The sequence below is a fragment of the Rhinopithecus roxellana genome, chromosome 7, assembly GCF_007565055.1.
Source record: "Rhinopithecus roxellana isolate Shanxi Qingling chromosome 7, ASM756505v1, whole genome shotgun sequence".
NCBI lineage: Eukaryota > Metazoa > Chordata > Mammalia > Primates > Cercopithecidae > Rhinopithecus > Rhinopithecus roxellana.
In genome coordinates, this window is record NC_044555.1 from 46,299,936 (window position 1) to 46,323,947 (window position 24,012).

At 38.7% G+C, this 24,012-nt stretch overlaps 2 protein-coding genes across 2 annotated transcripts in view; both read right to left on the reverse strand.

Annotated features, from left to right (window-relative positions):
- UPRT (uracil phosphoribosyltransferase homolog) overlaps positions 1-24,012 on the reverse strand; it is a 173,238-nt gene that overhangs the window by 147,796 nt on the left and 1,430 nt on the right. The window contains exons 2-3 of the mRNA XM_030933924.1: positions 20,008-20,131; positions 10,802-10,876 (exon numbers count right to left, since the gene is read on the reverse strand). The gene's annotated coding sequence lies outside the window, so the exon portion shown is untranslated. The remainder of the gene's footprint in view (positions 1-10,801; positions 10,877-20,007; positions 20,132-24,012) is intronic.
- On the reverse strand, positions 16,679-18,279 carry LOC104656242 (fumarate hydratase, mitochondrial-like). The gene has a single exon (XM_010355869.2). The coding sequence runs from the start codon at positions 18,255-18,257 to the stop codon at positions 16,719-16,721; it is 1,539 nt and encodes a 512-aa protein (XP_010354171.2). The 5' UTR covers positions 18,258-18,279; the 3' UTR covers positions 16,679-16,718.

The following is a 24,012-nucleotide window of genomic DNA, read 5'->3' on the forward strand; positions in this document are numbered from 1 at the left end:
TGCCCCCTCCTTCGCCACCAGCATGCATGTGCACATGCACCCTGCTGTGTACCTGCTGCCAGTGTGAGTGCACCGTGCCCCCTGCCATGCTGCCATTACCATCAGAGTGTCCAAGGGCATGGAAACTGCCAGCGACACACCCACCAGCTCCCCACCCCCATACTGACACTGCTGCTTGCACAAAACTAGGCACAGAGGCCAGTGTCCCCACCTGTGCACTGTGCGGCATGAATGTGCACAAGGAGGACTCTGGTCACACACCTGCCAACACCTTGGCTCTACGCAAACAGTTTTGTTGGTGAGAAACTATGCATGGAGACCAGAAGACCCACCCCTACTCTGAGCAGGCACTGTCACCCATATAAACACATGCTCAGAGGGCACTCATAGTCCCATGCCTACCAGCATGCCAATGCCATACTAACACCACCACCAGTGCAAATGTGCATAGAGACTCCAGTGGGACATCCTGCCCCCTTACAAAATACTTCGACCACCACCCCTGAAAACACCTTCATGGAGGATGGCACCCCGAACCCACCAGGACTCGACACAGCTGAGGAGCATGCACCCTGCTGTGCTGCCTCTGTTGTTGGCATGTGTAAATGAGGACAGATCCAGGTACCACCACCCTACAAAGCACTTTGGCTGACATCACCCATCAGAGTGTTGTCACCAACATTCTGGGAACACTTTGGCCTCTCTAGTGCAGCAGGTTCCAAACCTCAAGAGGCCAGAGAAAAAAGGCAGGGGCATGATACCCACTCCCAAGATTTAGAGCATGTAATTCAGAAATCCTGAGCTGAGCCTTTGGCCCTGAATATCTTTCAGAAATGAAGCCAGCTGACAGAACCCACCTTATACTACAGCCAAACTCCCAAGGACATCAAATAGGATAAAAGAGGAAAAAAAAAACAACCAAAGCACAGCAACTTCTAAGATTAAAGGAGCATTAGCCCACAAAGCTGAGAAAGAATCAGCACAAGAACTCTGGCAACTCAAAAAGCCAGAGTGTCTTCTTACCTCCAAATGATCATACTACTTCCCCAGAAATAGTTCTTAACCAGGCAGAGATGGCTGAAATTACAGAAATAGAATTCAGAATATGGATAGTAACAAAGATCATTGACATACAGGAGAAAGTCAAAACCCAATCCAAGGAATCTAGAGATTATAATAAAATGATACAGAAGCTGATAGATGAAATGGCAATTATAAGAAAGAACCTAAAAGATATGATAAAGTTGAAAAACACACTACAAGAACTTCATGATGCAATTGCAATTATTAACAGAAGAATTGACCAAGCTGAGAAAAGAATCTCAGGGTTTGGAGACTGGCTCTCTGAAGTAACTGAGTCACAGAAAAATAAAGAAAAAAACAATAACAAAGAATGAACAAAACCTCCAAGAATAATAAAATAATGTAAAGAGACCCAATCTGTGACTCATTGGCATACCTGAGAGGGAGAGAAACTAAGGAACTTGGAAAACATATTTTAGGATATCATCCATGAACCTCACTAGAGAGGCCAAAATTTAAATTCAGGAAATGCAGAGAACCCCTGCAAAATACTACACAAGAAGACCATCCTCAAGACACATAGTCATCAGATTCTCAAAGGCCAAAATGAAAGAAAAAAATGTTAAAGGTAGCTAGAGAAAAGGGACAGGTAACCTACAAAGGGAAGCCCATCAGGCCAACAGCAGACCTGTCTGCAGAAACCCTACAGAGACAGAAGAGATTGGTCTATATTCAGCATTCTTAAAGTAAAGAATTTTCAGCGAAGAATTTCATATCGGGCCAAACTAAGCTTCATAAGTGAAAGAAAAATAAGACCCTTTTCAGACAAGCAAATACTAAGGGAATTTATTACTACCAGGCCTGCCTTAAAAGAGGTCATGAAGGAGTGCTAAACATGGAAACAAAAGGCCATTACCAACAACTACAAAAACATACTTAAGTACATATACCAGGAAAAATATAAAGCAACCACACAAACAAGTCTGCATAATAACCAGCTAACAATATGATTACAGAATCAAATTCACACATACCAATATTAGTACTAACCTTGAATGTAAATGGGCTGAATGCACCAACTAAAAGGCAGAGTGGCAAGTTGGATAATGAAGCAAAACACAATGGTATGCTGTATTCAAGAGACCCATCTCACGTGCAATGATGCCCATAGGCTCAGAGTAAAGGAATGGAGAAAAATCTACCAAGCAAACAGAAAACAAAAGAAAGCAGGGGTTGCTATTCTAATTTCAGAGAAAACAGATTTTAAACTAACGAAGATCAAAAAAGACAAGGAAGGGTATTACAGAATGGTTAAGAGTTCAATTGAACAAGAAGAGTTAACTATCCTAAATATATACATACCCAATACAGGAGTACCCAGATTCATAAAGTAAGTCCTTAGAGACCTACAAAGAGATTTAGATAACCACACAATAATAGTGGGAGACTTTAACACCCCATTGACAGTGTGAGACATATTATCAAGGCAGAAAACTAGCAAAGACATTCAGGACCTTAACTCAATGCTTGGACAAATAGACCTAACAGCCGTGCACAAAACTCTCCACCCAAAAACAACAGAATATACATTCTTCTCATCTGCATGTGCCACATACTCTAAAATAGACAGTACAATTGGTAATAAAACAATCCTCAGCAAATTAAAAAAAAATCTGAAATCATATCAACCACACTCTCGGACCACAGTGCAATAAAAATAGAAATCAATGCTAAGAAAATCAGTCAACACTAGACAATTACATAGAATTTAAACAACCTGCTCCTGAATGACTACTGGGTAAATAATAAAATTAAGGCAGAAATCAAGAAGTTCTTTGAAACCGATGAGAAAAATACAACATACCAGAATCTCTGGGTTGCAAACAAAGCAGTGTTAAGAAGGAAGGTTATAGCACTAAATGCCCACATCAAAAAGAATGATCTCAAATTAACAACCTAACATCACAGCTACAGGACCTAGATAAACAAGAGCTAACAAATCTCAAAGCTAGCAGAAAACAAGAAATAACCAAAATCATATCTAAACTGAAGGAAATTGAGGTGTTTAAAGCCATACAAAATATCAATGAATCCAGGAGCTGGTTATTTGAAAGAACTAATACGATACATAGACTGCTAGCCAGACTAATAATAAAAGAGAGATGATCCAAATAAACATAATCAGAAATGAGAAGGAGAACAGTATCTGACCCCACAAATATACAAAAAAGAAACACAGAGAGACTATTATGAACACCTCTATGCACAGAAGTAGAAAACCTGAAAGAAATAGACATATTCCTATACACATAAGCCTCCCAAGATTTAACCAGGAAGTAATTAAAACCCTGAACTGACCAATAATGAGTCTTGATATTGAGTCAATAATAAAAACCCTACAAACCAGAAACAGCCCAAGACCAGCAGAATTCACAGCTGAATTCTAGCAGCTATATAAAGAAGAGCTGGTACCATTCCAACTAAAACTATTCCAAAGAATTGAGGAAGAGGGACTCCTCCCTAACTCATTCTATGAAGCCAGTATCATCCTCATACCAAAACTTGGCAGAGACACACCAAATAAAAGAAAACTTCAGAAACCAATATTCCTGATGAACATAAATGAAAAAATCCTCAAAGAATGACTAGCAAACTGAATCCAGCAGCATATCAAAAAGCTAATCCACCATGATCAAGTAGGCTTTATCCCCAGGATGCAGGGTTTGTTCAACACATGCAAATCCATAAATGGGATTCATCACATAAAGAGAACTAAAAACAAACAAACAAAACACGATCATCTCAATAGATGCAGAAAAGACTTTTTGATAAAATTCAAAGTCCCTTCATGTTACAAACCCTCAACAAACTAGGCATTGAAGGAATAATAAGAGCCATCTATGACTAACCCACAGCCAGCATCATACTGAATGAGCAAATACTGTAAGAATTCCCTTTGAAAACCGGAACAAGACAAGAATGCCCTCTCTCACCACTCCTATTCACCACTTCCATAGTACTGGAAGTCCTCACCAGAGCAATCAGGCAAGAGAAAAAAATAAAAGGCATTCAAATAGGAAGAAAGGAATTCAAACTATCCCTGTTTGCAGATGATATGTTACTATATCTAGAAAACCCCATAATCCCTCCCCAGTTGATCTGATATACAACTTCACCAAAGTTTCATGACACAAAGTAAATATACAAAAATCAGTAGCATACACCTATACACCAACAACATCCAAGCTGAGAGCCAAATCAAGAATGCAATTCTATTCACAATAGCCACAAAAAGTATAAAATACCTCAGAATACAGCTAACCAAGGAGGTGAAAGACTGCTACAACAATAATTACAAACCACTGCTCAAGGAAAGAAGAGAGGATACAAACAAATGGAAAAACATTCCATGCTCATGGATAGGAAGAATCAACACTGACAAAATGGTCATACTGCCCAAAGCAATTTACAGAGTCAAAGTTATTACTATCAAACTACCAATAACATTCATTACAGAATTAGAAAAAACTATTTTGAAATTAATATGGAAGCAAAACATAGCCTTAATAGTCAATCCTAAACAAAAAGAACAAAGCTAGAAGCACCACATTACCCAATTTCAAACTATACTACAAGGTGTGGTAACCAAAACAACATGGCGCTGGTAATAAAACAGACACGTACACCAATGAAGCAGAATAGAAAGCTCAGAAATAATGCTGCACACCTACATCAATCTGATCTTTGACAAAATCAGCAAAAACAAGCAATAGGGAAGGGACTCCCTATTCAATAAATGGTGCTAAGACAACTGGCTAGCATATGCAGAAGATTGAAACTGAACCCCTTTCTTAAACCGTATACAAAAAAGGATGGATTAAAGACATAAATGTAAAACCCCAAACTATAAAAACCCTGGAAGACAATCTAGGCACTACCATTCAGGACATAGGCATGAGCAAAGACTTCATGATGAAGACGCCAAAGGCAATTGTGACAAAAGCAAAAATCGACAAATGGGATTGAAGTAAACTAAAGAGCTTCTGCTTAGCAAAAGAAACTATCAACAGAGTAAGCAGACAACCTACAGAATGGGAGAAAATATTTGCAAACTGTATCCAACAAAGGTCTAACATCCAGAATCTATAAGAAATGTAAACAAATTACCAAGCCAAAAAAAAAAAAAAAAAAAGCCGGGCGCGGTGGCTCAAGCCTGTAATCCCACCACTTTAGGAGGCCGAGACGGGCGGATCACGAGGTCAGGAGATCGAGGCCATCTTGGCTAACACGGTGAAACCCCGTCTCTGCTGAAAAATGCAAAAAACTAGCCGGGTGACGAGGCGGGCGCCTGTAGTCCCAGCTTCTCGGGAGGCTGGGGCAGGAGAATGGCGTAAACCCGGGAGGCGGAGCTTGCAGTGAGCTGAGAACCGGCCACTGCACTCCAGCCTGGGCGGCAGAGCAAGACTCTTGTCTCAGGAAAAAAAAAAAAAAAAAAAAAAAAAAAAAAAAAAAAAACAGAGAAAAGGGGGAAGATGGAAGATAGAAAGCAGGACTAGCTCGCAGCTCCAGCTTACATGGACAGAGCAGAGTGTGGAGACTCATATCATGAACTTTTGCTCCAGAACTACTGCAGGAATATATCAGAAAAGCGGAGAGAATCTACAGACCCTCTGAAAGAAGTACATCGCTCCTGCAGAATCTGGGAGAAAGCCCAAATACTGTGAGAGCCCAAGCTGTGACAGTGGGAAAGAGGGATCGTCCACCCTCAAATACACACCTTCAATGGGGAACCTGAAGGTTTAGATCATGGGAGAATAACTTGAGCTTACCTGGAGCTGAGTCAATTTAGAGAGCTGAGCAAAACACAGGGGTAGTAGAGGAAGCAGTGGGAAAAGCCATGTGGGCTTTCTGGGTCCCCAGGGAAGCCATTTCTGACTTGTCTCACAGAGGTTCTTGGTGAGAGCTGCCAGAGGAACTGGGAAAAGACCACAGGGAGAAGGAAACCTCCAGCTGAACTTTGTAACAATTACAACTGAATGCGAAGTCTCCTGGCCAGAACTCAGGGAAGGGCATGAATCCGGTGTGCGGACTCAACAGGTGGGGAGGCGTGAAAGCCCTGCTTGCTTTCTCAGCTGGGAGGCTGGTAGCCTGGGCAAGTTCTCAGCCCTGCTCACCCACTGCCTGGAAACAAACTTGATGCTGTTGGGGAGAGCATGGTGGGAGTAAGACCGATCTTTTGGGTTGTGTGGGAGCTGGGTGAGGCCTGTAACTGCCAGCTTTCCCCGACTTCCCTGGTGACTTGGATGACACAGCAGAGACAGCCATAATCCTCCTGGGAACATAACTCCATTGATTTGGGAACCACACCCCATCCCCCACAGCAGCCTCAGCAAGCTCGACCCAAAGAGAGTCTGAGCTCAGACATGCCTAACTCTGCCCCCACCCATCCTGGTCTTTCCCTACCCATCCTGGTAGCTGAAGACAAAGGGTATATTCTATAGAGAGTTATAGAGCTCCACCGATCACCTGATCCTACGTATACTACCATAGCTCATGCTCTCTTGAAAGCCTGCCATGTCCTGGCAGGAGGCCAACCAGCATAAAAATAGTGCATTAAACAACCAAAACTAAGGACCTTCACAGAGTCCATTTCATTCCCCTGTCACCTCCACCAGAGCAGATGCTGGTATCCATGGCTGAGAGACCTGAAGACAGTTCACATCACAGGACTCTGTGCAGACAACCCCCAGTACCAACCTGGAGCCTGGGAGCCCTGCTGGGTGGCTAGAGCCAAAAGAGAAATAACAATCATTACAGTTCGGCTCTCAGGAAGCCACGTCCCTAGGAAACTGGGAAGAGTACTACATCAAGAGAACACCCCATGGGACAAAAGAATCTGAAAAGCAGCCTTGAGACCCAGACCTTCCCTATGACATAGCCTTCCCAAATGAGAAGAAACCAGAAAAACAATTCTGGTAACATAAAAAAAAAAAAAAGGTTCTTTAACACCCCCCAAAAATCACACTAGCTCACCAGCAATGGATCCAAACCAAAAAGAAATCTCGGATTTACCTGGAAAAGAATGCAGAAGGTTGAGTATTAAGTTAATCAAGGAGGCACCAGAGAAAGGTAAAGTCCAGTTTAAGGAAATGAAAAACTGATACAAGATATGAGGGGAGAAATATTCAGTGAAATAGATAGCATAAATAAAAAACAATTACAACTTCAGGAAATAAAGGACACACTTAGCAAAATGCAAAATGTACTGGGAAGTCTTAGCAATAGAATCGAACAAGCAAAAGAAAGAACTTCAGAGCTCAAAGATAAGGCTTTTGATTTAACCAAATCCAATAAAGACAAAGAAAAAAGAATTTTAAAAAATGAACAAAGCCTCCAAGAAGGTTGGGATTATGTTAAATGACCAGACCCAAGAATAATTAGTGTTCCTGAAGAAGAAGAGAAATCTAAAAGTCTGAAAAATGTATTTGGGGGAATAATTGAGGAAAACTTCCCTGACCTTGCTAGAGACCTAGACGTTCAAATACAAAAAGTTCAAAGAACACCTGGGAAATTAATCACAAAAAGATCATTGCCTAGGTACATCGTCATCATGTTATCTGAAGTCAAGACAAAGGAAAGAATCTTAAGAGCTCTGAGGCAAAAGCACCAGGGAACCTATAAAGGAAAATCTTTCAGATTAACAGCAGGTTTCTCAGCAGAAACCCTACAAGTTAGAAGGGATTGTGGTCCTATTGTTAACTTCCTTAAACAATTTATCAGCTAAGAATTTTGTACTCAGCAAAACTAAGCATCATAAATGAAGGAGAGATAGCCTCTTTCAGACAAACAAATACTGAGAGAATTTGCCACTACCAAGCCAGCACTAAAAGAAATACTAAAAGGAATCCTAGATCTTGAAACAAAACCAAAAGAGGACCTCCTTAAAGCATAAATCTCACAGGACCTATAAAACAATAACACAATAAAAAAACAAGGTATTCAGGTAACAACTAGCATAATGAATGAAATAGTATCTCAAATCTCAATACTAACATTAAATGTAAATGGCCTAAATGCTCTACTTAAAAGATTACAGATTTGCAGAATGGGTAAGAATTAATCAACTGAGTATCTGCCATCTTCAAGAGACTCACCCAACACATGAGGACTCACATAAACTTAAGGTAAAGGGGTGGAAAAAGAGATTCCATGCAAATGGACACCAAAAGCGAGCTGGAGTAGCTATCCTTACATGAGACAAAAAGAACTTTGAAGCAACAGCAGTTAAAAAAGACAGTCCAGGCATGGTGGCTCATGCCTGTAATCCCAGCACTTTGGGAGGCCAAAGCGGGTGGATCACTTGAGGTCAGGAGTTTGAGACCAGCCTGGCCAACATGGCAAAACCTCATCTCTACTAAAAATGCAGAAATTAGCTGGGCATGGAGGCGTGCACCTGTAGTCCCAGCTACTAGGGAGGCTGAGGCAGGAGAATCACTTGAACCCAGGAGGCAGAGGTTTTGGTGAGCCCAGATCGCACCACTGCGCTCCAGCCTGGGTGACAGTTGAGACTCCATCTCAAAAAAAAAAAAAAAAAGACACAGAGTGACATTATATAATGATAAAAGGCCTTGTCCAACAAGAAACTATCACAATCCTAAGTATATATGCACCTAACAGTGGAGCTCCCAAATTTATAAAACAATTCCTACTACACCTAAGAAATTAGATCGCAACATGATAATAGTGTGAGACTTCAATGCTCCACTGACAGCACTAGACAGGTCATCAAGACAGAAAGTCAACAAAGAAACAATGGACTTAAACTATACCCTGGAACAAATGGACTTAACAGATATTTACAGAACATTCTATCCAACAACCACAGAATATACATTCTATTCATCAGCACATGGAACTTTCTCCAAGATAGAACACATGATAGGCCACAAAAAAACTCTTAATAAATTTAAGAAAATCAAAATTATATCAGGTACTCTCTCAGCCACAGTGGAATAAAATTTGAAATCAGCTCCAAAAGGAACCCTCAAAACCATGCAAATATATGGAAATTAAATAGCCTGCTCATAAATGATCGAGTCAACAATGAAATCAAGATGGAAATTAAAATCAAAACCACATTGCAGTAACACTTTACTCCCGCAAGAATGGCCATAATTAAAAAATCAAAAAATAATAGGTGTTAGTGTGGATGCAGTGAAAAAGGAACACTTCTACACTGCTGGTGGGAATGTCAACTAATGGAAAACAGTGTGGAGATTCCTTAAAGAACTAAAAGTAGAACTACCATTTGATCCAGCAATCTTACTCCTGGGTATCTACCCAGAGGAAAAGAAGTCATTATCTGAAAAAGACATTTGCACATACGTATTTATAGTAGCAAAATTTACAATTGCAAAATATGGAACCCACCCAGATGGCCATCAATCAACTGGTGAATAAAAAAACTGTGGTATATATACACTATAGAATACTACTCAGCCATAAAACGGAAGGAACTAATGGCATTTGCAGCAACCTGGATGGGATTGGAGACTATTAGTCTAAGTGAAGTAACTCAGGAATGGAAAACCAAACATCATATGTTGTCACTCATAAGCGGGAGCTAAGCTATAAGGATGCAAAGGCATAAGAATGACACAATGGACTTTGGGGACTCAGGGGAAAAGGGTGGGAAGGGGGTGAGGGATAAAAGGCTACAAACTGGGTTCAGTGTATACTGCTCGGGTGACGAGTAAACCAAAATATTACAAATCACCAATAAAGAACTTACTCATGGCTGGGCACAGTGGCTCATGCCTGTAATCCCAGCACTTTGGGAGGCTGAGGTAGGCAGATCACCTGAGGTCAGGAGTTCGAGACCAGCCTGACCAACACGGAGAAACCCCGTCTCCACTAAAAATACAAAATTGGCCGGGCGTGGTGGCGCATGCTTGTAATCCCAACTACTTGGGAGGCTGAGGCAGGAGAATCACTTGAACCCGGGAGGCAGAGGTTGTGGTGAGCCAAGATCGTGCCATTGCACTCCAGCCTGGGCAACAAAGAGCGAAACTCCATCTCAAAAATAAAGAAAAAAAGAAAAAAAAAACTTACTCATGTAACCAAATACCACCTGTTCCCCAAAACCTATAGAAATTTTAAAAATGAAAAAAAAAAAAAAGAAATTTTAAAAATGACTAAAAAGGAAAACATTTTTTAAATAATCTTGCCCCCACCCCCAAAAAAGAAAACAGAACATTTAATGATGGTTAATATCAAAATTATTTTGGGTCCAACGAGAGATGGGGTGTTCCAGCTTTTTACAACCCTATTTTAAAAGCAAAGAAAATATTCAGTTTATTTGTTTGTAAAACAAGTATTTGATACAAGTTTAATGGGGTGAATAAATCTCAAATATGTACAAATAAGTGGGGAAAGTACAGAGATGGACAGGTCAATGTAGGCATCAATTTACTACAGGTACTTCTCATTCTCAAAGTAAATCTGCAGTTCATTTTAGAAAAAGTGTGATAGGAAAGGAACAGAACAGAGGTAAATGAAAAAATATACTATGTAGCATACCTAAAGAATCAAAGATTTGTCTTATTTTCTCATCTATCCATGATATTTGCTAATTATTTAATTTATTACAGAGACAAGCTAAAAAACAGACAGCAATGCCGGTAAGCTGACTGAGCCCACAGCTTTTAATTGAGGGGGACAGTGGGAGGGCAACATCTCACTGTATTTAATACACAAAACAGAAATCCAAAACACTTACCAATTTGTACTTGTTTGGGCTGGCTAAGGGAAACATATGCTGATGTGTCATCAGTCCAGGATATGTGAATGTTGCCTGTAATCACAAATTAAAAGTAAAGTGAACATTTAAAAAAAAAAAAGCAAAAACCAAAAAACCCTACTAAAATGTATGAAAAGGAGATAAACAGACACTTTTCAAAAGAAAATATGCACGTGGCCAACAAGCATATGAAAAAATGATAAACATTGCATGGTAATGTTTGGAAACTATTTTTGAAATTATACGATTAAATGCATATGCAGAGTAAAATGTAGCATTTAAAAACTACACAAAAATCAATTCACTGTGTATTTCAATGATTTAGTTCAAATATTGCTTGAACCCCCATTATGGGTCTAATTTGATAGTTACTTAAAGATGATAAAGAGACACATATGATCCAGGCCCATGAATAATTTAAAGAGTAGTTCTAAAGTCATAAAATTCATGCTTTACATACAACTTTAGGAGATCCGGTGTGGGGAAAGATTTTTGTATTACATACGACCAACAGGAAGCTTGTCTGAGAATATATAAATGTGCTTGCAAATAAAAAAGAACATGAAAATGAGCAGGAGGCTTGAACAAGCATTTCACAAAACAGGATACCCCAATTACTGATACAAATTTTTTACAGTGCTAAATTTCATAGGGAAAGTGCAAATTACAAAAAGAAAATACAAATTGAAAGTATAGAAATACCACTGCACATTAGCAGAACGCCAAAACTGAAAAGGATGTACAATATCAAGTATTGCTGAAGATGCATGACTCGGAGTATAGACTATATTTTAGTGAATAGACTACTCCCAAGTCTATTCACAAAAGAAATGCATGCACATGTACACCCAAGGGACGTATATAAGAATATTTATAGCAGCATTATTCATGATGACCCCAAACTGGAAACAACCCAAATGTCCAACAGGCAAGTGGATAAATACACATAGCATATTCCTGCAATGGAATACTATACGGTAATAAAAATAAATTATACAGCTATATGTCACAACATGGATCACAAACAGAAGGTTGAATAAAAACACCAGATGTAGAAGATAACTATATGATTCCATTAAATAAAATTTAAAAGAAGGCAAGTCTAACCAAAGTAAGGATGTCTTTAGTTTTCTTTTGTGTAGAAGGGAAGATTTATTACTGGGGGCTCCTGGGAATTTGTTAATGCTCTATTTCTTCACCTGGGTGGTAGCTGCTTGGATATGCTCAGATTTTAAAGAATTCGTAGAATTGTTCATTTACCTTTTATATATTTTTATTTACATTATTCACAATAAAAATGGTTAAAAAAAATTGGAAAGAAGGCTATTTGGTGAGTAGAGGATCTGAGCAGATGAATTTGAATGGTCTTAAGGATTGGGGGCATCAAGCTATTATATAGTCTCATGAACCCACCTTCATTATGGAGTTAGCTCCGTGGAGGAGGCTGTCATACTTTGTCGGACTTTCTCTTCTCCAGAAAGTGTTAGAGACAACATGCTCAACACTATCCCTACTGAGTGGAAACTGACATTTCTATTTTTATCTGTTATTACAGTATCATTCTTCTCAAATGCAATTTCTTTTCAGAATATGTTGGTAATTGGTAAATAGGGAGGAGACGGGGAAGTGTTTAAAATATGGAAAGAGGGTTGAAAGACAGGGTTTAAAAATCTTGTTGATTTTAGTTATCATATACCATGAGTACAAAAGAGGAATAAAATGATAACAAGCCCCTTATGGACAAAATTATTGTGAGACTAAACTAGAATGATTAATCATCACATTTTGTCATAGGATATTCTGGTATTGACAGTCCTGCATCATATTTAAATCCTAAACTTAAAATATCTTTTATTGATTATGTGCTAGGTTAATGAATTTCCCCTGATATTGGTAATAATCTGAATGAAGTAGAGAATAAGTTATATTTCAGAAACTTTCCATGATATATTAATTCTTTATCAATTTTATGTTAAATTTGTTATTTAGTCAGGTGCAGTGGCTCATGCCTATAATCCTAGCAATTTGGGAGGCCGAGGCAGGAGGATTATTTGAGCTCAGGAGTTAAAGACCACCCTGGGCAACATAGTGAGACCTCATCTCTATTTTTTAAAAAAGAAAAAATTTATTATCTTAAAAAAACAGAAAACAATATTTTAAAAATCATTAAACTTAAAAAAATTGACCAATCATCTGTTTCACCTTTCAATTTTTCTCCATATGAATGTGCTTGACATAACTAATACTTTTTGTTAATTTAGCCTTTCTCTTTGGTATTATACTGCAAGCATTTAAACATGTCATTGACATGCCTATCAATCTTTTCTTGTGTTATTTCATCTGCTGCTTCAACATTGGAGAATTGTAATCCCTGTGGATTCTTCTTAGTTTCAATTAAATAAAATGTCTCTTCCAGTCCCCAACCTCATCCTTTCCTTGATCTTTGCTTTAAACATTGCTTGTTATACATAGACCCCAAAGGCAGATCTTACTTTTAATCCTGAAGTCCTTGTTTATCTTTTACATATAAAAGGATCAGATGAGGGGAAAAGATACTCAATTTATGAGGGTTTTTAAGTAAAGGTTAAACAAACTGGGCTTGTTTAGCTTTGAAACTGGATTAGTTTATTGATGTTGGGGAGAAGAACTGAGGAATTTTAAAGAAAAGACTTCAAGTAGATGAAAGAATAGATGGTATTGAGCAACTGTTCTCCACTTCCGTTGAGAATGAAAGGAAATGGACATACTAGAGGGAGAAGGCTTTCGTCTTGGAAATATAGAAATGATACCCAGCTACTGAGATTAATATATTGGGAGACAAGACAATCAAAAAAAAAAAAAAAAAAAGGATTAAGTTGATCTTGCCTTGGTTGCAAAGTTATATACTACATAATAACAATTTAAAAATTTGTATAGCACTTTGAAGTTTACAAAACAATTTATCATAATTACTTCATTTGAACCTCACAGCAACCTTGTGAAGGCGGTATTATATTCACTTAGGGAGAGTATTATATTTACTTAAATCCACTTAAGGATGAGGAAACTGAGTTTAAATTGCCAAACATCAAAGAAGCTGGTAAGTAATACAACATGATTTTTTAAAAAACTGTTTGATTAGATATAATTCAAATGCCATATAATTCACCTATAAAGTGTATGATTCAATAGTTTTTAGTATATTCATAGAGTTTTGCAACCATCACCACAATCAACTTTAGAGCATATTTTTATCACTTCAAAAAGAAACCTCATACACATTAGCAGGTATTCCAATTCCCCAGCACTAGGCAATCACTAACATTCTATCTTTATAGATTTGCTTATTGTGGCCATTTCATATAAATGGAATCATACAATATATGGTATTTTTAATTTTTTTCACTGAGCATAATGTTTTCAAGGTCCATCCATGTTGTAGCATGTATCGACACTTCCTTCCTTTGTATGGCTCAAAAATATTTCTGTCTTATTCTGTGATGTTATTACAGAGTTTCTGATAAGGTGTAAGTTATAAAGAACAGAGATTTACTTTTTACAGTTCTGGAGGCTGGGAAGTCCAAGGTTGAGGGTTCTGCATCTGACAAGGGCCTTCTTTCTGCATCACGCTACGGTGGAAGGCAGAAGGTGAAAGGGCAAGAAAGCATGCATGTGCATGTGAGAGATCAAACTCACAACCTCAAGCTCTTTATTTATTTATTTATTTAGAGACGGAGACTTGCTCTGTCACCCAGGCTGGAATGAAGTAGCACGATCTTGGCTCACTGCAACTTCTGCCTCCTGAGTTCAAGCGATTCTCCTGCCTCAGCCTCTTGAGGAGCTGGGATTACAAGCATGTGCCACCACGCACAGCTAATTGTTGTATTTTTAGTAGAGACGGGGTTTCACCATGTTGGCCAGGCTGGTCTTGAACTCCTGACCTCAAGTGATCCACTGGCCTAAACCTCCCAAAGTGCTGTGATTACAAGAGTGAACCACTGCACCCAGCCCTCAAGCCCTTTAGTAATCAACATTAATTCATTCATGAGAGTGTAGCCCTCATGACCTAAATATCACTCATCAGGCCTCAGCTAATAGGAATTAAGCTGAATTGGGAATTAAGTTTCTAAAACATGCTTTTTAGGGGGCATACTTAAACCATAGCAATTTTATTGTATGGATATACGACATTTTGTTCATTCAGTTACCAATTGATGAACATTTAAGTTGTTTCTACTTTTCGGCTATTCTAAACAATGCTGCTGTAAACATTCATGTTCAGGTTTTTGTGCAGACATATTTTCATTTACAACTTGATCTTCAACCCCAGTTTTTTGTCATAGGCAGAATTCTGAGATGGCCACTATCATTTCCACCCTCTAGTATATATACCCTACATAATCCCCTCCACTTGAGTGTGGGCAGAACTTGTGAATATGGATGGGATATCACTCCACTGATTTGATTATGTTACATGGCAAAGATAAGGGAATTTGCTGATGTAATTAAGGCATTGAATCAGTTGACTTTAAGTTAATCAAAAAAGAGATTATCTTGGGTGGGTCTTTTCTAATCAGGCAAGCCCTTTAAAAGAGGGTCCTGTCCTTTCTTGAAAGAAAGATTCAAAACCAAAGAGATTCTCTTTCTGGCGGTGGAGAAGCAACCAATCACGTTAATTACCTATAAAAGGGGTCACGTGGCAAGGATCTGAGGATCCCTCTAGAAACAAGAGTAGTCCTCAGCCAACAGCCAGCAAGAAAACAAGGATTTCAGTCCTACAATTGTAAGGAAGTGAATTTTGGGGCAATCAGTGAGTTTGAGAGAGGGACTCCAAGTCTCAGATGAGATTGCAGCCCTGGCTGATATCTTGATTTTTATCTTGGTGAGATCTGGAGCAGAGAATGCAACTCATCTGTATCTACGCTACTGACCCACAGAAATAGTGAGATAATAAACGTATGTTGTTTTTAGTCACAAAGTTTATGGTAATTTGTTATGCAGCAACATGAAATCAGTACAACATCCTACTGATGCTTTTGCAATCATACCATTCAGTACTGCCTCCACGTACCTGAGTTTCCTTCCTTCTCTGTAATTATTAATACTACTGTAATTATTGCAGTTACCTGGGTAACAATAGATCTTTTAAAAAAATCTGATTCTGCCAGAGAGGCTCCCTCAAACATAAAGTAAATAATGATTCGGGTTAGTAAGAAATCACAGAATCATGGGTTTTATAGCCAGAGGGATCTTACTGATATTACATTAATAGACAGATACGAACCCTCATCAGGATCAGCCTATTAAAAATTGATGTCACACTCAACCCTATCGACCCCTTTGTAACCCATCTCATTAAAATAATTTTCCAGATAACTCTCTAATTTTTCTCATTCTCATTCTGTCACCCCACTTCAATGTCTTTTAGAATATCTTGAAATTGCAACTTGGAGAGTTTAAAATGAAAACTTTGAAGTGAGCTCTGAGACCTTAAAAACATCATACTGAGTTTTTAATCTATAGCTTTATCATGGGTCTACATGCCAGCCACACAGATACAAAGACATGTTTTCACAGTTCACTGGATCCTTCATACCAGAGTAAAACCATGGAGCTTTAAAACAGCAAGCAAGTTAGCTCTTCAAGAGACTTGAAATTAGGATATACCTGCCGGGCGTGGTGGCTCACGCCCAGCACTCTGGGAGGAGGCTGAGGTGGGTGGATCACCTGAGGTCAGGAGTTCGAGACCGGCCTGACCAACATGGTAAGACCCACCCCCCTTCCCCGTCTGTATTAAAAATACAAAAAAAAAAAAAAAAAAAAAAAAGAAAAGAAAAGAAATTAGGGTATACCTAGAAATATTTCTTTTTTTTTTTTAATTGTATACATGTTTATTTTCATTATAAATTTATTTAAATCACTTTGGACCCAGCATGTCCTTAGGTTTTACCCATTCGTCAAACTGCTCTGCTGTGAGATAGCCAAGTTCAATAGCAGTTTCCTTTAAGGTTGATCCATTTTTGTGTGCTGTCTTAGCAATCTTTGCTGCCTTGTCATACCCTATATGAGGATTGAGAGCTGTCACCAACATTAGAGACTCATTCATCAGCTTGTTGATCCTTTCTGTTTTGGCCTGGATTCCCAACACGCAGTTTTCTGTAAAGGAAACTGAAGCATCCCCCAGCAGCCTGGCTGAGTGTAACACATTCTTAATCATCATTGGCTTGAAAACATTCAACTCAAAATGCCCATTGCTGCCTCCGACAGTGACAGCAACATGGTTCCCCATGACTTGGGCTGCAACCATGGTCATTGCTTCACACTGAGTAGGGTTCACCTTGCCTGGCATGATACTGCTTCCTGGTTCGTTTTCAGGCAAGATCAGTTCTCCCAGACCTGACCGGGGACCAGAACCCAGAAAACGAATATCATTTGCTATCTTCATCAGACTGCAGGCAGTAGTGTTCATGGCTTCACTGAGCTCAACCAGAGCATCATGAGCAGCCAGAGCTTCAAATTTATTTGGAGCAGTGACAAAAGGCAAGCCTGTAAGTGCAGCCACTTTTGCAGCAACCTTTTCTGCAAAGCCAATTCTAGTATTTAAACCTGTACCAACAGCAGTGCCTCCAGCTGCGAGCTCATAGATTCTTGGCATGGCAGCTTTTATTCTTGTCACTGCATATTTCACTTGTTGAACATAACCACTAAATTCCTGCCCAAGAGTAAGTGGAACAGCATCCTGAGTATGAGTACGTCCAATCTTGATGATCTGTGCAAACTCTTTGGATTTTGCATCAAGAGCATCATGTAACTTCTGTAGTCCTGGTAACAGTACTTCATGAACTTCTATTGCAGCAGCAATGTGCATTGCTGTGGGAAAAGTATCATTTGAGCTCTGGCTTTTATTAACATGATCATTGGGATGCACAGGTATCTTGCTGCCAAGTTCACCTCCTAACATTTCAATTGCCCTATTGCTAATGACTTCATTTACATTCATATTTGTCTGAGTTCCTGATCCAGTCTGCCATACCACGAGAGGAAAATGATCATTTAATTTACCTTCGGCTACCTCATCTGCTGCCTTCATGATTGCATTAGCAATCTTTTGATCAAGACCATAATCCTGGTTTACTTCAGCAGCCGCTCGCTTCAAGATGCCAAAAGCTTTAATAACGGGGGTTGGCATGCGTTCTGTCACACCTCCAATCTTAAAGTTCATCGTAGATCTCACGGTTTGGGCGCCGTAATACTTATCATTTGGCACCTTTAGTTCGCCAAAGGTATCATATTCTATTCGGAAGGAATTTTGGCTTGCCATTCGAGCCGCGTTCGGGGACCAAAACGAGGGCACGGCCGCCCCACCTAAGCCGCGAGCCGAAGCTGAGGCTGAGGCTGAAGCTGGAGGCCGCACAAGGCGACGCGAGCGCGCGAGGAGCCGGAGTGCTCGGTACATGGTGCTGAGGCAGCCTGGGTAGAATTTCTGGGCCATACCTAGAAATATTTCTAAGGGATAAACTTGATGACTCTTGGAGCAATGGTATACATAGTGTTCAAAAGGAGATGATTCTTATTGTGCCATCTACATGGAGTCCCGCAGTCCTACAAAATTCCCACAAGATTATTCTTTGTCGAGATAAAGCTGGGTCACTGCTTTATAATACATAGGAGTGCCCACAAAATTACAGTGAAAACAGATTTGGCATGCCCCCTAAATTCTACAAGTGACTTTGACACATACAAGAAAAGGCAGCATAGTTTAGGTTGGCAGTATAGACTTTAAAGTAAGGTTTAGGTTTGAGTTTTGACTCCGCTGTTTACTAGGTAAGCAATCTTGGGAAAATTCTTTAATGTCTGTAAGTCTCAGGTTACATCAGCAGAAAAAAATGGTGATTATAATATTAGCTACCTCATACAATATTTGAGAGGATTATATGATCATGTATGTAAAGCAGTAGCTACTCCCTGTTACAGATGAAGCACTCGATAATTAATAGCTGTGATTATTATATACAAGGATTAAGATATTATTTTGCATGATACACAAAGAAACCAGCTCATTTACAAATTTGTAAAAGATTTTTTCCCATGGAGGTTAAGCATTAAAGTTGACTAAAATCTCTATATTTTTATTGTTAAAAAATAACTAAAATTTTGCATTAATTTTTAAAATTTAATTTTTATACAAATGACTATTATTAAAACCCTCCCTGGCATGGTTATAAGGAGCATGGGCTCTGGAATCAGACCTTCTGGATTTGGATATCATCTCTACCACTTCCAAACTACTTGGGCAAGCCCAGAGCTTCATTTTCATCATTTGTAAGGTGGAGATTATAACAGAAACCAATCTTTATGTGCATTGAGTGGATTAAATTCGATGAGACAACTTAAAGCACCCAGTGCAGTGCAGCGCAGTGCTTAAAACAGAATAAATGCCCAATAAATATTCCCTTCAAAAAAGGGGAAAAAAGTGATAAACATAACTTTAAAACAACTACTTATTTTGTGCAATGTTCTCCTAAAATCTCAATAGTAATAAACATGTGTGTGCATATGTTTATATATACATACACATAAATGGATATATATATTTGTTTCTGCTTTATTCAACATTATTTCATATATACTTTCCCATATACCATATCAACGCAAGTCCATACATATACTTTTCAAATAATAGCTGTTGAGGTATTTCCTTGAACTGCTTTTGGAATATTTGGAATTATTTTCAAAAGTTGCACTGGTTATGGTGGCTCATGCCTGTAAATCTCAGCCACTGGGGAGGCTGAGGCAAGAGGATCACTTGAGGCTTGGAGTTTGAGACCAGCCTGGGCAACATAGAGAAATCCCATCTTTAAAACATTTTTTGCCAGGCACAATGGCTCATGCTTGTAATACCAGCACTTTGGGAGGCCAAGGCAGGTGGGTCACAAGGTCAGGAGTTCGAGACCAGCCTGGCCAATATGGTGAAACCCCCATCTCTACTAAAAATACAAAAAAAAAAAAAAAATTAGCTGGGTGTGGTGGCATGCACCTTTAGTCCCAGCTGCTCAGGAGGCTGAGGCAGGAGAATTGGTTGAACCCGGGAGGTGGAGGTTGCAGTGAGCCGAGATGGTGCCACTGCCCTCCAGCCTGGGCAACAGAGCAAGACTCTGTCTCAAAAAAAATTTTTTTAAATATATGTCGGGCACGGTTGTATGCACCTTAGTCCCAGCTACTTGGGAGGCTGAAGTGGGAGGATCCCTTGAGTCCAGGAGCTTGAGGCTGCAGTAAGCTGTGATTGCAACACTGCACTCCAGCCTGAGTGACAAGAGCGAGACTCTGTCTCTAAAAAATAAATAAACAAATAAAACAACAGAAAAAGTTGCTATTATTAATAACACTGATATAAACATCTTTATGCAATGCACCTTATTTTGGGGGAAGGGAATTTTGGGCTGTATTTTTTAAAGTGTAAATACCAAGTTAAGAGGTATATAATAGAGACAAGAGGGCTAACTGACAAAATGTAAGAGACACTACCCTACAGGTTCCAAACACAGACAAGTTGGTTAAAAGTAGCAACAAAAATCCCCACAGTTTTTTAAAAAATGCGTAGTTGAGCTTGAAAGCAAACAAAGGAAATGTCTAGAGGTTAGAAACAAAGAGGAAAATCACAGCCAGAACAGAGTAAAGAGTTGAAGCCCAGTGGTCCATAGACAAATCAGATGTAAGACAAAGTCTGGGGTATTTTTTTTTCTTTTATAAATTAAGGTAATAAAGTAAAATCACTATTTTAGTGTATAGTTTTGCAAGTTTTAAAAAATGCATACAGTAGTGTAACAACCACCACAATCAAGATAAAGAACAGTTAAATCATTCTTCCATGCTCCTATGTAGTCAAATCCTTTTCCACTCCCATGTGGCTTGGGTTTTCATGCCCTACTGAAATGGGTAGGAGGCCACAGATCCAGTTTGTAGATAGTGAGCTGGATTTGGGCTTCCTGCAAAAAGGAGTACTAGAAAAACTCTGATCCTTGGCCTAGGAACGTGGTCCTGAAAGCAATACATCTGTTCTCAGTTGTGGATTCTCCACGAAAAATCTGCACTGTGCATGGGTGCAGGATCCATACACATACTACATATATGGCATGGAAAATCAAAGCTCAAAAAAAAAACCCAAAAGACTAAAAACTGATCTCAAACTGGTAAATTCTGTAGAAACACTCCAGAAGCAAACACAAAACTGTCATGTAGTGACATTTCCACAACCCAATGTACGTGCAGAATTCTTAGGAAAGAGATTATAACAACAACAAAAAAATCTCTTAAAGAAGAGATTATAACAAAAAATCACAAAACACACAAGGATTCTCACTACCAAATAATAATAATAATAATAATAATAATAATAATAATAATAATGTAATGACAGGAAAATTTATTTCCACAGAAATTTAATTCAGTAATCTATCAACCTAAAACTTGATACTCAGCTGAAATATTATGCAAAATGAGGATGAAATAAAGATATTTTCAGGAACTTCAAGACTCAGTTACTATGTACAGAACTTCAGTGAAAGAATCACTAAAGGATGCATTCTGGCAAGACAAATTATAACCAGAAGTAAGAAGTATAATGTCATTAAGCATGTTGAGCCTACTATTTTTAAAGAGTTTTTCACTTATGTTCATAACCAAGATTGACCTATAATTTTCTTGTACGATCCTTGTCCATGTATTAAGTTTATACCAGCCTCATAAAATAAGTAGGTCATCCAGATAATCATGGTGGATTAATGAAACCTATTTATCACCTCTTCCTTACAGACTCCACCAAAATAACATAAAAGAACAAAACAGAAGTAAATCCACAAGGATAAAGAGACTAGGATTAGAGAAGGGCAATGCAGGGAGGGATCTTCAACTAAGTCATTATTTTTAAGATCTGAGGCAGGCCAAGCACAGCGGCTCACACCTGTAATCCCAGCACTTTGGGAGGCTGAGGCGGGTGGATCACGAGGTGAGGAGATCGAGACAACCTTGGCTAACACAGTGAAACCCCATCTCTACTAAAAATACAAAAAATTAGCCGGGCATGGTGGCATGCACCTGTAGTCCCAGCTACTCAGGAGGCTGAGGCAGGAGAATCGCTTGAACCCAGGAGGTGGAGGTTGCAGTGAGCCAAGATCGTGCCACTGCACTCCAGCCTGAGCAACAGAGCAAGACTCCGTCTCAAAAATCAATCAACCAATCAATCTAAGGCAAATATCGTAAAATGTTAAGCTATGACTAAGCTGGGTTGTAGGTACATGGTGATTACATTTTTCTTTGTAATTTTCAGTTATGATTCAATATTTCCAAATGTTAAAAGTACATGGAAAATAAAGAAGTTAGTTTCAGAAAGTGATAGGTGCTCTAAAGGTGCCTCTAAAACTTGAATGTGCATATGAACAACCTGAGGCATTCTAATTAAAATTCGGATTTTGAATCTTTAAGTCTGGCATCGGGCCTGAGATTCTGCATTTCATTTTTTATTGCTATGTAATAGTTGTACATATTGTTGAAGTACATGTGATATTTTGATACATGCATATGATAGCATAAACAACATATACAACAAGGTAATAATCAAATAAAGAAATATTTAGTTTTTCTTTGTGTTGGGAAGGTTCTTTCTTCCAAATGTGGTATACATACACAATAAAATATTGTTCAGCCATAAAACAATGAAATCCTGTCATTTGCAGCAACATTGATGGAACTGAAGGTCATCATGCTAAGTGAAATAAGCCAGGTACAAAAAGACAAATACACATGTTCTCACTCATATGTGGGAGTTAAAAAAGTAGATCTCATGAAGGTAGAGGGTAGAATAGTGCTTATCAGAAGGTAAGAAGGGCAGAAGGGAGGGACAATGAAGAGGTTGGTTAATGGGCACAAAAATGTAGTTAGAAGGAGTAAGATTTAGTGTTCTATAGTACAGTAGGGCAGGTGACTATAGTTAACAATAATTTATTGTATAGTTCAAAATAGCTAAAAAAGATTCTGCAGTTCTAACAACCTCTCAAGTAATGCCAATGCTAGTGGTCCGTGGATCACATTGGAATAGCAAGATTTTAGGGTAAATAACACAAGGCAATGGTGATACAGAGTGGTGGGGACAGGGAGTGGCCTCTTTAGATAAGGTTCTCTTGGAAAGCTTCTCTAAGCAGGTGACATTTGTTTTGAGACCTGAATAAGAAAAAGTCATTTAAAAATCTACAGGAAAGATATTCCTGGTAGAGGGGAAAGCAAGTGGAAAGGTCCTGAGGTGAGAATAAATTCTGGCATTTTTTAGAAACAGAAGACCACTGTGGCCTTTTTAAATTGCTCAAGTGTTTCTTCCACATTTCAGGTGTTATTAAGTGAAAAGAGCACTATGTTTGGAGTAATAAAACCTAGATTTGGTCTCCATCCCATTAGCTCTGTGGCCTCTGACCTAGTCACAACTTTTCTTAGCCTCGGTTTCCTCATAAATATGGTACTATTAGTAAATAATACCTATCTTCCACGGTTGATGTGAGGACTAAATGAAATAAGGTATGACAAAGCAGATTGTAAGTTACAAAATACTATACACATTTAAGTATAATTATTGCATACACAAAGTGCTATCATGTGATCTGTGGTTGTAGCAGATATTTATAGCAGCTTTTATTGTGTATACCTCTGTCTCTTTAATTTATGTCAGACAGTTATGTGTCAAGTTATTACAGGCTGAGTTGGCCTTTTTGTTGCTGCTCTTCCCCAGCAGTGTGCAACTCTTATTATGCTTCACGTTCTATTTCTGGGTGCCCTGGAAATTTTCTTTGGCTTATTTGGCAAACAAATATTTGCCTCACTTTAGCTCATCATAGAGTAACTACTTGGGTATTCCAACGTTATTCACACTTTTTGATCAAAATAGTTGGCTTACAATGAGCACTACTTTTGGAAAAAAATAATTTGGCTCCATTCAAAGAGTTCACAACTGGGTGGTAAGATTCAGTGGCGATATTCAGCCCTAAGAGAAATCATTAGTAGAGTCTAGAGTTTCTCTAATGTATACTGTAGCTATCTTAACACGGAATACATGCTGAATAAATATTTGTTGATGACAATATAGTCATTAATAAGAGACCATTACTGATCTACCGTCAACAATACAATAAGAAGCTAGAAACATCCAATTCGTCACTGAGTCCTGC